The sequence below is a fragment of the Myxine glutinosa genome, chromosome 1 (assembly GCF_964187855.1).
Source record: "Myxine glutinosa chromosome 1, kmMyxGlut1.1, whole genome shotgun sequence".
Taxonomy (NCBI): Eukaryota; Metazoa; Chordata; class Myxini; order Myxiniformes; family Myxinidae; genus Myxine; species Myxine glutinosa.
The window spans coordinates 145101981-145117400 of record NC_136261.1 but is presented as its reverse complement, the minus strand read 5'-3'; the positions used below and the strand labels follow the sequence as shown (position 1 = coordinate 145117400).

At 41.5% G+C, this 15420-nt stretch overlaps 1 protein-coding gene across 1 annotated transcript in view; it reads right to left on the bottom strand.

Annotated features, from left to right (window-relative positions):
* The window catches only part of SND1 (staphylococcal nuclease and tudor domain containing 1), a gene marked incomplete in the record, with an annotated part of 904817 nt that overhangs the window by 661220 nt on the left and 228177 nt on the right, over positions 1 to 15420 (bottom strand). Inside the window, 1 exon segment of the mRNA XM_078777892.1 lies at positions 2792 to 2898. Coding sequence (XP_078634018.1) covers positions 2792 to 2898 — 107 coding nt within the window.

Below are 15420 nucleotides of genomic sequence, written 5' to 3'. Positions count from 1 at the left end.
AGTGGTCTGAGAGGGTCATTAACCAATGTGGCAGCTACATTCAAATGTAAGGTGTGCACAGAGGGAGCTGCAGATGGAGGAAATGTTGAGTTGGATCTTGGAGACAGTGTGAAGCTGGAAGGTGTGAAAACATTTTGCTACCTCGGAGGCATGCTGAATGGAGAAGGTGGATCAGACTCGGCAACGGTTGCTAGAGTGAGATGTGCATGGAAGAAGTTTCGGGAACTGAGTGGCATGCTGATGAGGAGGGGAGTGTCGTTGAAGCTGAAGGGAAAGGTGTATGCTGCATGTGTGAGAAGTGTTATGATTTATGGGAGCGAGACATGGGTAATGAACGTAGAGCAGCAACGAAGGCTGGAAAGGGTGGAAATGCGAATGGTTCGGTGGATGTGCGGAGTATCGTTGAGAGAGAGGAAGACAAATGATGAATTGCGAAAGATGATGGGAATAGAGCCTGTGATTGATGCGGTGAAGAGGAACAGGTTGAGATGGTTTGGTCATGTGTTGAGGAAGGATGAAAGTGACTGGTTGAGAAGAGTGATGGAAATGAATGTAGAATGAAGTCGAGGATGGGGAAGACCGAGAAGGACTTGGCTAAAGATGGTGGAAGAAGAAATGCGGGCAAGGGGGTTAACAAGGAGAGATGCAGAAAATAGGGCAAAATGGAGAAGATTGTCATGGGGACCGCAAGGCTAACCCCCGCTCTAGCAGGGAAAATGGCCTTAAATGCATGTTGTTGTTGTTGTTGTTGTTTTGTTGTGGACCACCCCAAAAAGTTGTGGATGAATTCAGACAAAATTTGGCAAATAGGTTGAGTGAGTGACAAGGACGAAATGATTAGATTTTGGTGAGGATCCGGATACTAGAATGTTTAAGTGATTCTTCACCATTGAGAGATAGGGCCAAAACGATACAAAGCAGGATATCCCAAAAAATAACGGATGGATTCGGACAAAACTGGGTGGACGAATGGATTCGATTTTGGTGAAGATTGGAATTTGAATCCAGATTGGGGAAAATTTACATTTTTAAGTGATTCTTCACCATTGAGAAATGGGACCAAAAGCGATGTACAGCATGAGGTTTCAAAAGGTTTTCTGCGAGTTGTGAAAAACTATGTGGATGAGTTGGTTCGTTCACAAGAACAAGCTGATGCGATTTTGTTTCATGTCCAGATCCAGATCCGGCCAACCGTAGGATACAAAACGTAAACTGTTCAGCCTGGCGGAAGTATGCGCTTTAACCGAGTGCCGTTCTAGTTCCTCCTTGTGTGTACATCCATCTTCCCACCTCGAATACCCTTGGGTGATTTGTAAAGCTACTGTCCTTCGTCGTTTGCTCCTCCCTGAGCCTCTTGCCCTTTTATATGTACTGTATAAAAAAAGAACTTATTGTTTTTATTTTTTGACTTACCAATAATTTCCTTGGACATGTGTGAAGATGGTTCAACAATAAAACATTATTTGATCTAAAATCATATTCTTTATTCCTGCAATCTTCTTATGATTGAAATAATCACAATAAAAGCTTTAGTCAGGTTCACTATGTTTTTTCGTTCAAAATTTTGGTAGATTAGCAAAACTATACATTTTTGGAATATTCAGAGCATGGGGAATCCAAAAATTAATGTTTACATTTGCGTAGACACCTTTGCGAAAATGACACTCAGGACAGTGATGAAGATCTGTAAAAGCATATTCCTGAACGGTATAGACCTCGTAGATCCTGTGTATAGGACTTATAGTTCAATCTGATACGACCTATAACTTCCTATAACAACCTATAACTTCAAAGGACTTGCAATATCATGTATTATGTAATACAGTTATATCACAAATATAAAGACAATGGTTTTCAATTACCTTTGTTTGTTGCTTTTCTATAATCCTGAGCACTATTTTGAGGCCTTTATTGGATTCCTTGACCCAGAAAACATAGGATTAGGTTGACTAGAAGCCGAGATCGCGCAAAATATGTATTTTATAGCGGCCATTTTCAAAATCCAAAATGGCGGCCATGCAGGTGTCTGTGCAAATGCCAACATTGATTTTCAGATTCTCCATGCTCTGAAGATTCCAAAAATGTACAGGTTTGCTAATCCCAAAATTTTGAAAGAAATTATATTTGTTAACATAGTGAACCTGACTATCTTCATCACTGTCCTGAGTGTCATTTTCGCAAAGGTGTCTACACAAATGTAAACATTAATTTTTGGATTCCTCATGCTCTGAATATTCCAAAAATGTATAGTTTTGCTAATCTACCAAAATTTTGAAAGAAATTATATTTGTTAACATAGTGAACCTGACGATCTTCATCACTGTCCTGAGTGTCATTTTCGCAAAGGTGTCTACGCAAATGTAAACATTAATTTTTGGATTCCTCATGCTCTGAATATTCCAGAAATGTATAGTTTTGCTAATCTACCAAAATTTTGAACGAAATTATATTTGTTAACATAATGAACCTGACTACTTTCTCAATTGTTTCCACGATGCCAGGAGAAAGGATGCAACACATGCTACATATACACCACTCTCTCCTTTTGTTACCAATGTGAAACAAAAGACGTTTGTTAAAAATAAAATTCATATCTTATATATATATATATATATATATATATATATATATATATATATATATATATATATATATATATAAAATCAGACAAATAAGCTGAAAAAATGATATTATGTAAATCCAACATACTAAAAATGTCATGAATTGAGCTCCTCAAAAGTAGTACAAAGTAGGAGGGTAGGGAGGAGGCCACATGTATTATAATCATTACCTTTCAGCAGCTCGCAGCTTTTCTGCACCCTGCGTGTACACCCCCATTGACCAGTCCACACAACGTGCAAAACCTTCCTTAAGCAACAGCTCAGTGATGTTTCCATTCTGAATGGGAAAATAAGGGGACAGGAAATGAGGAACATCGCATGCGAGAAAATGAAAAGAGAGATGGCATATGGGATATCGCAAGTATTATGTCACCATGAAATGTTGCTTGTAACTGTTGGTAAATGTGATGGTTTTAGGATAATATTGTGTAAAAATTATTTTCCTGAGATTAAAAAAAGGCTCAAAGGTGTTGTTTATGTTTTGCATCTACATGCACTGTCGTATTTTGTTCCCATTAACAAGAGCCCAACATCCAATGCAAAAGCACATATCATCACAAAATACTCAAAACAATTTAAAACAATTCTCACAACACGAATCTATAAAAAAAAAAATACTGATCGTCACTTTCACCTTTTTCCGCAAAAGTAAAAAAATCATTTCGATTAATTAAATAAATAAAAACTGGAGTTGCAAGCAACTTTCATTGCTTTGAAGCAACACCTCAAATTGAAAGAAGGGACCATGATACACCTTCAAATTTAGCCTTTTTTCACGAGACAGAATGACAAACAAAAACACCTTTCTTGGAAAAATTGCCAATCGTGTTTCGGCTGCCATGTCGTCTTGATTGTGAAGCAAGGATTCTTGGTATTTGTTCAATAACGAGAAAAGTTTTATGCCCATTTTCCCATTTTTTCAGGGGTCGGTCAAAGATGGCATTCCTCCAAATGTATCTATCCAATGAATGCATCAGTTTGGTGAAAACCCAAACATTCCATATCTTTCTTGACATATTCAATCCACACTATGCTTTCTACCTTCCACCACAAACTTTATTGCTTTCTTTACAGCTTCATCTTCTGACCTCCGTTGCACATACCCACACCAACCAAGCCACCTCTTCCAAAGTTGTTCTTCATTGGTATCGATTTTCAATTTCTTCCTGATTTCTGAGCTGGGAAGTCTTTCTTTCAGAGACAATCCATTCATCCATCGTGTCATTCTCATTGCTGTTCTTTCACTTACTTTTACATCTTCGATCCACAGTGGCCCATTTTGCTTCCATACATCAACACCTGTCTGAAACAGGCTCTAACTTATAGTTAGAGTAAACTCTAACTTTTACAGTAAACTCCAGGTTAAACTAAACTAACTCTTACAGATAATGGAAAGTTGATATGCTTCGGGATACCACATAGTTGCTTTCACCTATTCCAGAATGACAATTATTATTGATCCCACGACTAATTCTGCTCTTCCAAATACAGTACCTGTATCATGTCTCAAAGGTAACAGAAACTTTTCACCATTTCTAAATTAATTTCTGAGCTTTTTTTTATTTATTTTTTTGTATGCAGGATCGAGGCTCATGAAAGAGCTAACATTTATCACACAAAAAAAAAAATCAAACAGACGCACAAAACATATAATAAGGGTGGCGGTAGACAAGATGGAGAGAGAAGGGGAAGCACAAACACAACATTTGAGAGCAGGGACATCGGGAGATCTGTGGGAGGGAGAGGGCTTGGGGGGAGGAGGCATGGGAAGGGGGGGGGGGGTGGGAGAGGTTAAAAAAAAAACATGGTAAACCCATGTACACATGAATACAGAAAAGAGAACAAAGATAGGGGAAGGAGGAAAGATGCTCGTCTCAGTCGGGTGAATTTTGAAGAGCACTAGTAATCCAATGAGAATCCATTTTGAGCTAAATCATGAACTGTATCAAACTTTAACCACAGAATCATTAACACATTACAGCAGAGACGTAAATGCAGAGGACATGTCTCAGGACATTACCATTTTCTCACAAGCACGAGAGCTCTACACATATGGGTGAGTGGACACAAAATGTCACACAGAAAGTGAAGTATGAATCTCACTTAAACTTACTGAAGTTGTATGATCTCACATTCTATCAACAAGGTATCTTCAGGTACAAGAATAGACACTACCCTCTTTACTTGTGTAATCTCTTCGATTTTATTTACGATATTCACCGGTGTACTACCAGATAAATGTCTCACATTCATCTCCCTAACATAGAACTATCTTTGAGGCACAGCATCCCTTTCTCTAACTATTGCTAGATTGTTTATTTTTTGAATAGTCTCTAACTATTGCTAGAACTATTCCCAAATTTTGGAATGATTTGGCAGACGTCTTAAAACATTCCATCTCGAAGAATTTCACACGCGTTTAATAAATGTTTGAGAAGATGAACTATCTGCCTTTGTAACACGGTTCATTACCTCTGCCACCAAAGGTTGCCGGAGGTCATGTTTTCACCCCTGTCTGTCTGTCTGCCTGTTTGGTTGGATGCGTGACAAGGATGATCGATTAGATTTTGGTGAAGATCCGGATCCAGAATCTGGATACAATAATTATTTAAGTGACTTCACCATTGAGAGATACAGATAAAAAGTATATATAGCACGATATGTCAAAAAGTTATTGATGGATTATGACAAAACTCGGTGGACGAGTTGGTTAGATGACAACACAAACAAGCCGATTCGATTTTGGTTCATGTTCGGATCCAGATCTGGTAGGATTAAACTGTTCAGCCTGGCGGGGGTATGTGCTCTAACGAGTATGGTTCTAGTTGGCCATGTTATAATCACCACCAGTCTTTGTATTGTTATTCCTGTAATTTGGAGTCAATATTACAGCGTGCCCAACACAAGCAATGTCCTTTCCGGGACTCATGCCACCTTATTTTGCTCGTTTCCGGGCATTGCACTGCATTGAATGTGAAGAAGGAAATTGATTTTTTTAATAAAAAATAAATGAATCGTTACATGGTCAATAGATAGACAGCTTGTTTGGTGAATGTTTTGCTGCAATTTCGTAGCCATTGCAGGAGAGCGCATGGTGAAGCTGGGTGTTGCTCAGTCTATGCATGCTTGATCCTCACCAAGGATCCTTGATCCTATGCATTCAATATATATATATATATATATATATCTTATAGATCAGTGAGTTGCAAATGTTTAGCCTGGTGTTGTCTTAGCGGTCAGGGTGCCGGCCTGGGATCCGAGGATCCGAGGATCCTGGGTTTGAATCCCGGTCGATTGCTGAATTAACGCTAAGGGGGTTGACTCAGCCTGTCATCCTTCCCAGGTCCGCAAATTGGGTACCAGCTTGCTGGGATGAATGATCCCGGTGTGTACCCCAATTTAGAAAAGGTACCTGCATCGTAAGACACACGCCAACCCTTAGTCGTAAGAGCGGGAAAAACGGCCTTAAAACGATCATTCATTCATTCATTCATTCAGTGAGTTGCAAATGTTTATTCATGCCATCATTGAAAGATAAGTAAGCAAGTTGATGATAGTCCAGGCCCTGCTCATAACCCCGTATACAACTCATCCACAAGAGATTTTGAAACTTGATTTGAGTTATTGGACCATTTACCTTTAAAAATCACACAGGTGCTTCTTCGGAACCGGCTGCGAATGGCCGCTCGGGGTGAAAATCCTAGATGGCCGCCAGTAGCCATATTGTAAAAATTAATTTTGAACCACTCACCATAGAAGTATGTGTAATACCTTGTTTTATGGGTTTTTGGGTGTGGGGAATCCATTTGTGACGTCATTTTCATGATTGAAGGCCAAGGTCACATGCTAAGGTCAAGTTCAAGGTCATAAATCACAAAAAACGACCAAAATCGCAGTTTCACAGACATCGAGAAGCAAACTGTCAAAGTTTGATGAGTGATACAATTACTGATGTTTTGCAACCAAAGGGGGCCTTTACACAGGATGGCGACCTTTGTGCCTCCCTTGTGCGACCATAAAATTTGCCAGGTCGCCGTTGGAGGCTCAAAGGAGGCAGAATGGTTGCCTAGGTCGTTCAAAGGTGGTACACAGGACATTGGACATTGCCATGGACGCCATGGTCGCCGTACATTTTTGAACATGTTCAAAACAGTCGCACAAAGGTCGCCGAGGAGGTTGGTTGCTCAAAGGTGGCTCAAAGGAGGCAGAAGGGAGGCACAAGCATTGCCGTGGTTGCAGAATGGAGGCACAGTGGTCGCCCAATGGTCGCCAGGTAATAGATGCGTTCTGCTGCAAATTTTCCTGTCAATCTGGGCGATGCTTCTGCCTCCCTTGTGCCTCCTTTGGGCGACCAATAGCGTGCATTGAACGATGACTGTGGCGACCGCTGTGCCTCCATTCGGCGACCACGGCAACCCTTGAGCCACCATGGCAAAGCTTTTGCCTCCCTTTTGCCTCCTTTGAGCCACCTGTAGTGCCTCCTCAGCCTGCCTATAAATAGAGGGCTGGTACCTGCAGTGGTTCATTGTGTTTGCAGTGAATGGTGAACAACTCGACTCAAGAAAGTCTCCAGACTCAACAGGCACAAGACATCATGCCTCCCAAGAAGTGCACAAGACCAAGGGCAAAGAACCGCAGAGGTGCCAGGACTACTGAAGAAGGTCCTGCTGGCCATGGCGATCGCCAAGAAGAAGTCCCTGCTGGCCAAGGTGGTGGACGTGATGGTGGAGCGCATGCTGCCCAAAGTCAAGAGAATAAAGGTCCTCAAGACCAAGGTGAAGGGGATGAAGATACCCATGTTGATGGCCAAGGTGATGGTGATCAACAGGCCACAAGTGCCCGACAACCCTCCTGTAAGAAGAGGAAAATAAAGGAAAAGGCAGCTTTGGCAGCTAGGATGAAACTGATGGAAAAGCGCCAGAATCAGGGCATATATATACCCAGGCACTCCAGGTTGCCCAGCAGTCGCCAGGGGTCGCCCAAACAATGCTCAAGGGTCGCCTAGGAGGCAGAAGCATGGCTGAATGGTCGCCCAGTGGTCGCCTTTAGTTGCCGTTGGTCGCCGATGATGGCACAGAGGAGGCTCAATGGTTGCCCAAACATTGCTCGGGGGTCGCCTATGTAGCTTCTAATCGCGTTGATTGCCGTAGGTTGCACAGGGGAAGCAGGCAGGTGGCGCAGTGGACGCACAGGTCGCTCGTAGATCGCCATGAAAATGCCCGAAAATTGCATTTTTGGTGGTTCAAGGGAGGCACAAGGATCGCTGGAGCAGTTACATAGAAACAGGATTTTCTGGGTTTAGGCGACCATTGAGCGTCCTGGCCATTTTTTGGTCGTTCAAAGGTGGCACAAAGGTCGCAGCCCTGTGTAAAGGGGGTCTAACTGACTGTGGGAATAAGTGTAGGCCATGTCGTTTTTTCAAATCTTGTTTATTTTACAACTTCTCATTATATTTGGCTCACATTATCGCAGGCATACACATTGTTCACTTATGAATTGGAACATTTTAATCATTCTTTAGAACACACAATCTGAAAATTAAAAAAATAATAGCTACATTACAGTGCCATATAATACCTGCATATAAGCCATATTCCTTATAATTATGACTAAAAATGAATGGTATATGAGTCAGATGCCCAGACGAGAGAGCTGAGGTGGGAACTTGGCATTTGTTTATTTATTCACACAGATGGGCTAAACAACCTTCTTATGGCAGTAGATCACACACATAACTTCTGCTGCTCTGCAGGAACAACGCTTTGAGTTACACTTCACACTACAGCCACACAGGGTCAGAATTTTGGTGGGGATCGGCTTCAGAGACTTAAGGGGCAGGAGCGTGCCGTCTTGGTTGATCCAATCATAATGAATCGGGTCAAGCTGACTGGCATCGGCTAGCAAGGTCAAGGCATTCCGGATCACGTAGAACGCCCTCCTCAAATGTCCCCGGATGACGCTGGATGTGGGTGGTAGTTCTTCTAGCCCGACCACTGAATGCCTGTGGACGTCGAGTCTCAAGTGGTCAAATGCAGTTGCAGTGGGTTTGCTTCTCACACCGGCCCGGCGGCCCATACATGGATGAGGTATTGTTCCGCCTGATGTATGTCCACTTCAGAGAGAACAGGAGACTCTCCAAAGCTGGAGAGAAACGTTGCAGGTCTGCATACGAGTGCTGCATGTTTTGTGCCCACCTTGCTCAGTGCATCGTCCCCAGTCGTGGCATGCGCCTTAATGGGTGCACGGCATAATTCGTCTCCTAGCTTGAGGTGCAGCACAAGAAGAGGAATCGTACGTCGCTTCTCTCCTGTCCCGAACTGAACCCAAAGCTCCTGCAAGCCACCCTCTTTGAACAAACCAATGTAGCACAGGAGAAGGATAACAGTATCTGTGTCATTAGACACCACAACCACTCTCTCACAGCCCCTTCCAACTGCCCAATGCACGTGAGATATTATGCGGCAGTCTGCCTCCTCCTGCCAGTTGTTGAGAAGTGACAGATCACTCGCAGATGATCCAGTCAGCTTCAGTCTAGCAGATATTAGTTCTTCATTGACCACCATCCCACTCAGAACCACGTCCTGCAGATCTCGTCCCCCCACATCCCACGCCAGCAGCTGTACGTTCTGTTTGTTGACACTAGATGCCCAGAACTTGTCCAACTGGTGTGGAATAGGCAAAGACTCGTCCACGGCGGCCAAGTCAACAGCGCTATTCTCACCAGCTCTACGGATCCGCTCACCCTCCTTGATGCTCAATTCATTGTAGCTGTCGAATATTATGCGAGTCATTTCCAGTGATGGACAAACTCGATGGGCACTCTTGAAAACTTCTTGAATTACTCCACCAAAGTTTGTAAATGTAGACCGGAGATTGGGGAATTGTCGTATTTTCGACATAAAGTCAAGCAAACCATGTGTTGCTTGGGGATTATCCCGGTTGAATTGGTAGTCAACTGGGGCAAGATTGGTTTCCAGCTCAGTGACCAATTGTGCTTTGTCAGGCTTTGTTGTGATTTCTCCGACAAATAGTGGGCAAGACTGCAGAAGGTCATGTGCATATAGCTCTTCTGGCGAAATTCCACATAGTGTAGCAATCTCTGCCTCCCCCTGTGCAGATGTGATGTCCGTCGTGGAAATGGTAGCCTTGGTTGCTGCTGTGTCTGTGCTGGTAAATTTTTGCGAAAAATAATATATACCTCCCAATCGGAGTGGATGATGAGGGGCGATCAGTGAGCACAATGTCGACAGAATCAGACACGTCTATGCGGATACACATATGCACTACACACCTGCGGAGTATAAAACAACCTGAGTCAGTGGCAAGTTGGTAATGAGTTATAAAATTGCAATGGTCTTAACATCCAGAGCATGACCTTGACCTTCCATCAAAGCAATCATATAGGCAAAGTATAATTTACATCATAAACTTTTAAATAGTGAGTTATACTTGATAGTCTGCTTCTCGATGTGTGTAAAACTGCGCTTTTGGCCGTTTTTTGTGTTTTCAGACCTTGACCTTGACCTTGGCATGTGACCTTGGCCTTCAATCATGAAAATGATGTCACAAATGGATTCCCCACACCCAAAAACCCATAAAATAAGGTATTACACATACTTCTATGGTGAGGGGTTCAAAATTTATATTTTCAATATGGCTACTGGTACTGGCGGCCATCTAGGATTTTCACCCCTAGCGGCCATTCGCAGCCGGTTCCGAAGAAGCACCTGTGTGATTTTTTAAGGTAAATGGTCCAATAACTCAAATCAAGTTTCAAAATCTCTTGCGGATGAGTTGTATACGGGGTTATGAGCAGGGCCAGGACTATGATGTTTGGAAATCATCATAATACCTTTGAGAATTTGCCTCCGTGCTTGGAGTTTGATACAGTTTATGATTTAGCTTCACATGGAATCTCAATGGATTACTCTTGTGATTTTACTGTGCAATCTGAATTTAATACGTATTGGCACAAATTCATTTCCACTTAGAAACTTGATAAGAACGACAGACCAATTTCTTTTCGACTTGAGTGAAGTTACATTAATCCCCCGACCTGGAACAACACCGTACGCTAATTTAAAGTTGTGTCATCACTTGTCTTCAGTTGACAATTTATTCAAACATCACATCTCACGATTCCTCGACTAAGTAGGCATCATCGCACCGTTGCTCCAGGGAATTATTTTTTTTACAAGTCCTACCTACAAATGTAAATGCACACAAACGAACAAATGCACAGAAAGTGAAATTTGATTCACATACAATTCAAAAATTATTATCAATACGAGTAAACCATGAGAATATGACACTATGACAGCTACCTCAGGAAATCAGTTGACATATTTTAAGGGATTACTGCTCAAGACAAAACCCAACCCAATGATGACTTGGTGTCGAAGATTTCAACATGATGTTTGCATCTCATCACTTTGAATACAAGGGCAGATTTATGTGATTAATAAAAAAAAGGATGGAAAATCAAATAATACAGTACGCTAAAAATGTATCAACAAGAAGGAGCAATATATTAGCAAAACACGACTAAAAATTTTGCAGTTTTGTGATATTCGCAAAACCAAACTGCACGAGCTGGTGAGATTTCATGGATGCATAACCAGGTGTAATTTACCCGTTTCAGCAGGCCGACACTTCACCCTCAACATCCCTCCCCCCCCCCCCCTCCCCATCACCACCACCACCCTCCCTGTCTTCGGTTGCAAAAATCCTTTTCGAAACTACGACACATGCACTTTCCTGTTACTCCAAAAAATTATTGTGAGTGCCGAAGCCACTCTCGTGTGCATTAAAGAAACTTTATAAATGGGTAAGACTTGACTACAATCAAAAGGGGCAGAAAATACATCAACTCATCTCCTTGGTGCAACAGCAAAAGTATTGCATTACTGCAAGCCCCATGTCATTTTAAGAGCTGTTAATATAGCGGGCTCAGGGGTGGAAAGGATCAGGGCAGTATGGCAGCATAAGGCCCAGACACAAGATTAAAGCCATCCATCAAAGACAAAAAGCACAGGTGCCTGATCAACTCGCTCAATGCCTGTAGTCGCTTGAAGAATGAGGAGTGCGGCAAAGGAACTAGATAAGAATGACCCTCAGTGTTTGTCAACAGCTCAATAACTCTTTACTTTCTTCTTTGGTTGTGGAAGAGAAAAGGCTTTCCCATGTTTTTCACACAGACAACAAATGAATGAAAAATCACTCATTGAGTGACACTTAGCAAAACAGAAAAAGTAGAATGGCACTCAGTAGAGCATCCTTTTGACCTCAAAAATAATTAGTGGTTGAATTCAGTGACCTGATATGCAAATCAAATTCAAATTTTAAGTTAATCGAATAAATATTGACAATTTCAGAAATTCGGTCTATGTTGACCTTTTGGCCTATGTTGACCTCAAAAATAGTTGATGGTGGGTTTCAGTAAACTGACATGCAAATCCCATTCAGATTTCAAGTCAATCAGATGAAAAATTAAGGATTTTATAAATTTGTGAAAAGTGGTGGACCTATGGCCTATGTTGACCATGTGACCCATATTACTCCAAAAATTAGTTGGTGGTTAAATTCAGTAAGCTGATATAAACCCCATTCAAATTTCAAGTCAATCGGATGAAAATTGAGGATTTAAAGATTTGAAATGGTTGTTGACCTTTGGCCTATGTTGATCTCAAAAATAGTTGTTGGTTGAATTCAATTCACTGACATAATTCAAATTTTGAGTCAATCGGATGAAAATTGAGGATTTTAGAAATTTGAAAAGGTTGTTGACCTTTTCACCTATGTTGACCTCGTGACCTATATTGACCTCAATATATTGACCTATATTGATAATAATATACCTCAATATATTGACCTCAATATAGTTGTTGGTTGAATTCAGTTCGCTGATATGAAAATCCCATTCAAATTTCAAGTAAATCGAAATGAAAATTGAGCATTTTAGAAATCTGGAAAAAGTGGTTGACCTTAGGCCTATGTTGACCTTTTGGCCTATGTTGATCTCAAAAATAGTGGTGGTTGAATTCAGTTTGCTGATATGAAAGTCCAATTCAAATTGCAAGTCAATCAGGTGAAAATTGAGGATTTTGAAAATTTGAATAAAAGTGGTTGACCTTTGGCCTTTGTTGACCGTGTGACCTATGTTGATCTCAAAAATAGTTGGTTGAATTAAATCGCCTGATATGAAAATCTAATTCAAATTTCAAGACAATCAGATGAAAATTGAGGCTTTTATAAATTCGTAAAAAAGTGGTTGACTATGTTGTTCTATGTTGACGGTGTCACATATGTTGATCTCAAAAAGAGTTGGTGGTTGAATTCAGATAGCTGATATGAAAATCCTATTCAAATTGCAAGTCAATCGGATGAAAATTGAGGCTTTTATAAATTCGTAAAAAAGTGGTTGACTATGTTGTTCTATGTTGACGGTGTCACAAATGTTGATCTCAAAAAGACTTGGTGGTTGAATTCAGATAGCTGATATGAAAATCCTATTCAAATTGCAAGTCAATCGGATGAAAATTGAGGATTTTAGAAACTTGAAGATAGTGGTTGACCTTTGGCCTATGTTGAACTTGTGACCTATGTTGATCTTAAAAATAGTTGGTGGTTGAATTCATTTCACCGTTATGAAACTCCTATTCACATTTCAAGTCAATCGGATGAAAATTGAGGATTTCAGAAATTTGAAAAAAGTGGTTGACCTTCGGCCTATGAGTTGGCCTTTTAGCCTATCTTGACCTCAAAAATAGTTGTTGCTGGTATTCACTTAGCTGATATGAAAATACTATTCAAATTTCAAGTCAATCGGATGAAAATTGAGGATTTTAGAAATTTGAAAAAAATGGTTGACCTTCGGCCTATGTGTTGGCCTTTTTGCCTATGCTGACCTCAAAAATAGTTGTTGGTTGTATTCACTTAGCTGATATGAAAATACTATTGAAATTTCAAGTCAATCGGATGAAAATTGAGGATTTTAGAAATTTGAAAATGTTGTTGACCTTTTGGCCTATGTTGATATCAAAAATAGTGGTGGTTGAATTCAGTTACCTGATATGTAAGTCCTATTCAAATTTCAAAACAATTGGATGAAAATTGAGGATTTTAGAAATTAGAAGAAATTGGTTGACCTTTGGCCTATGTTGATCTTTTGACTTAAAAAATATATAGGATTTTGTCAGACCACGAACTCCAACATTTGGTGAAGTTTCGTGAAGATGGGTTTAAAATTGTTACCTGTCGGCAAGTATAAGTGAGCGTACAGGCAAACACACAAAACACACAAACACACAAACCAGAATGATCAACATACACTACATCGCCAAAAGTATGTGGACACCCGAACACCACACCCGTATGTGCTCGTCAACCATCTCATTCCAAAATCATGGGCATCAATATGGAGTTGGTCCACTCTTTGCTGCTACAACAGCCTCCACTCTTCTGGGAAGGCTTTCCAAGAGATGTTGGAACATTGCTGCAGGGATTTGCTTTAATTCAGCCACAAGAGCATTAGTGAGGTCAGGCACTGATGTTGGGCGATTAGGCCTGGCTCGCAGTCGGTGTTCCAATTCATCCCAAAGGTGTTCGATGGGGTTGAGGTCAGGGCTCTGTGCAGGCCAGTCAAGTTCTTCCACACCGATCTAGACAAACCATTTCTGTATGGACTTCGCTTTGTGCATGGGGGGGGGGGGGGGGGGGGGGCATGGTCATGCTAAAACAGGAAAGAGCCTTCCCCAAACTGTTGCCAGAAAATTGGAAGCACACACTCGTCTAGAATGACATTGTATGCTGTAGTGTTAAGATTTCCCTTCACTGGAACTATGGGGCCTAGCCCGAACCATGAAAAACAACCCCAGACCATTATTCCTCCTCCACCAAACTTTACAGTTGGCACTATGCATTCGGGCAGGTAGCGTTCTCCTGGCATCCGCCAAACCCAGATTTGTCTGTCGGACTGCCAGATGGTGAAGCGTGATCCATCACTTGAGCGAACGCATTTCCACTGCTCCAGAGTCCAATGGCGGCGAGCTTTACACCACTCCAGCCGACACTTGGCATTGTACATGGTGATCTTAGGCTTGTGTGCGACTGTTCGGCCATAGAAACCCATTTCATGAAGCTCCCGATGAACAGTTGTTGTGCTGATGTTGCTTCCAGAGGCAGTTTGGAACTCGGTAGTGAGTGTTGCAACCGAGGACAGACTATTTTTATGCGCCACGGGCTTCAGCGGTTCTGTTCTGTTAGCTTGTGGGGCCTACCACTTCGCGGCTGCGCTGTTGTTGCTCCTAGATGTTTCCACTTTATATAACAGCACTTACAGATGACCGGGGCAGCTCCAGCAGGGCAGAAATTTGATGAACTGACTTGTTGGAAAGGTGGCATCCTACGATGTCACCTTGAAAGTCACTAAGCTCTTCAGTACAGCCCATTCTACTGCCAATGTGTGTCGATGGAGATTGAATGGCTGTGTGCTTGATTGGGATTGAATGGCACAGGGTGAGCCAGAAATATGGTCATTTTTGAAATTTGTGTGAAGGAAATAAAAAATTGCATTTCAAAATAAATTCATTCATGATATTGATGTCCATAACATGCATTTTTTTTATTTTGTTTGTTACTGATTTAGTTTTATTTTTTGTAGGCAAAACACTTGAGTGACCATGTGGAACTGGTCGGGTGAAGAAGGCACTTTTGCTATTAAAGCTTTTTACAAGAATAATGATGGTGCAACTGCTCAATGTTCAACGTCATGGAAACGTGCCATCTGTTCATGCTATCA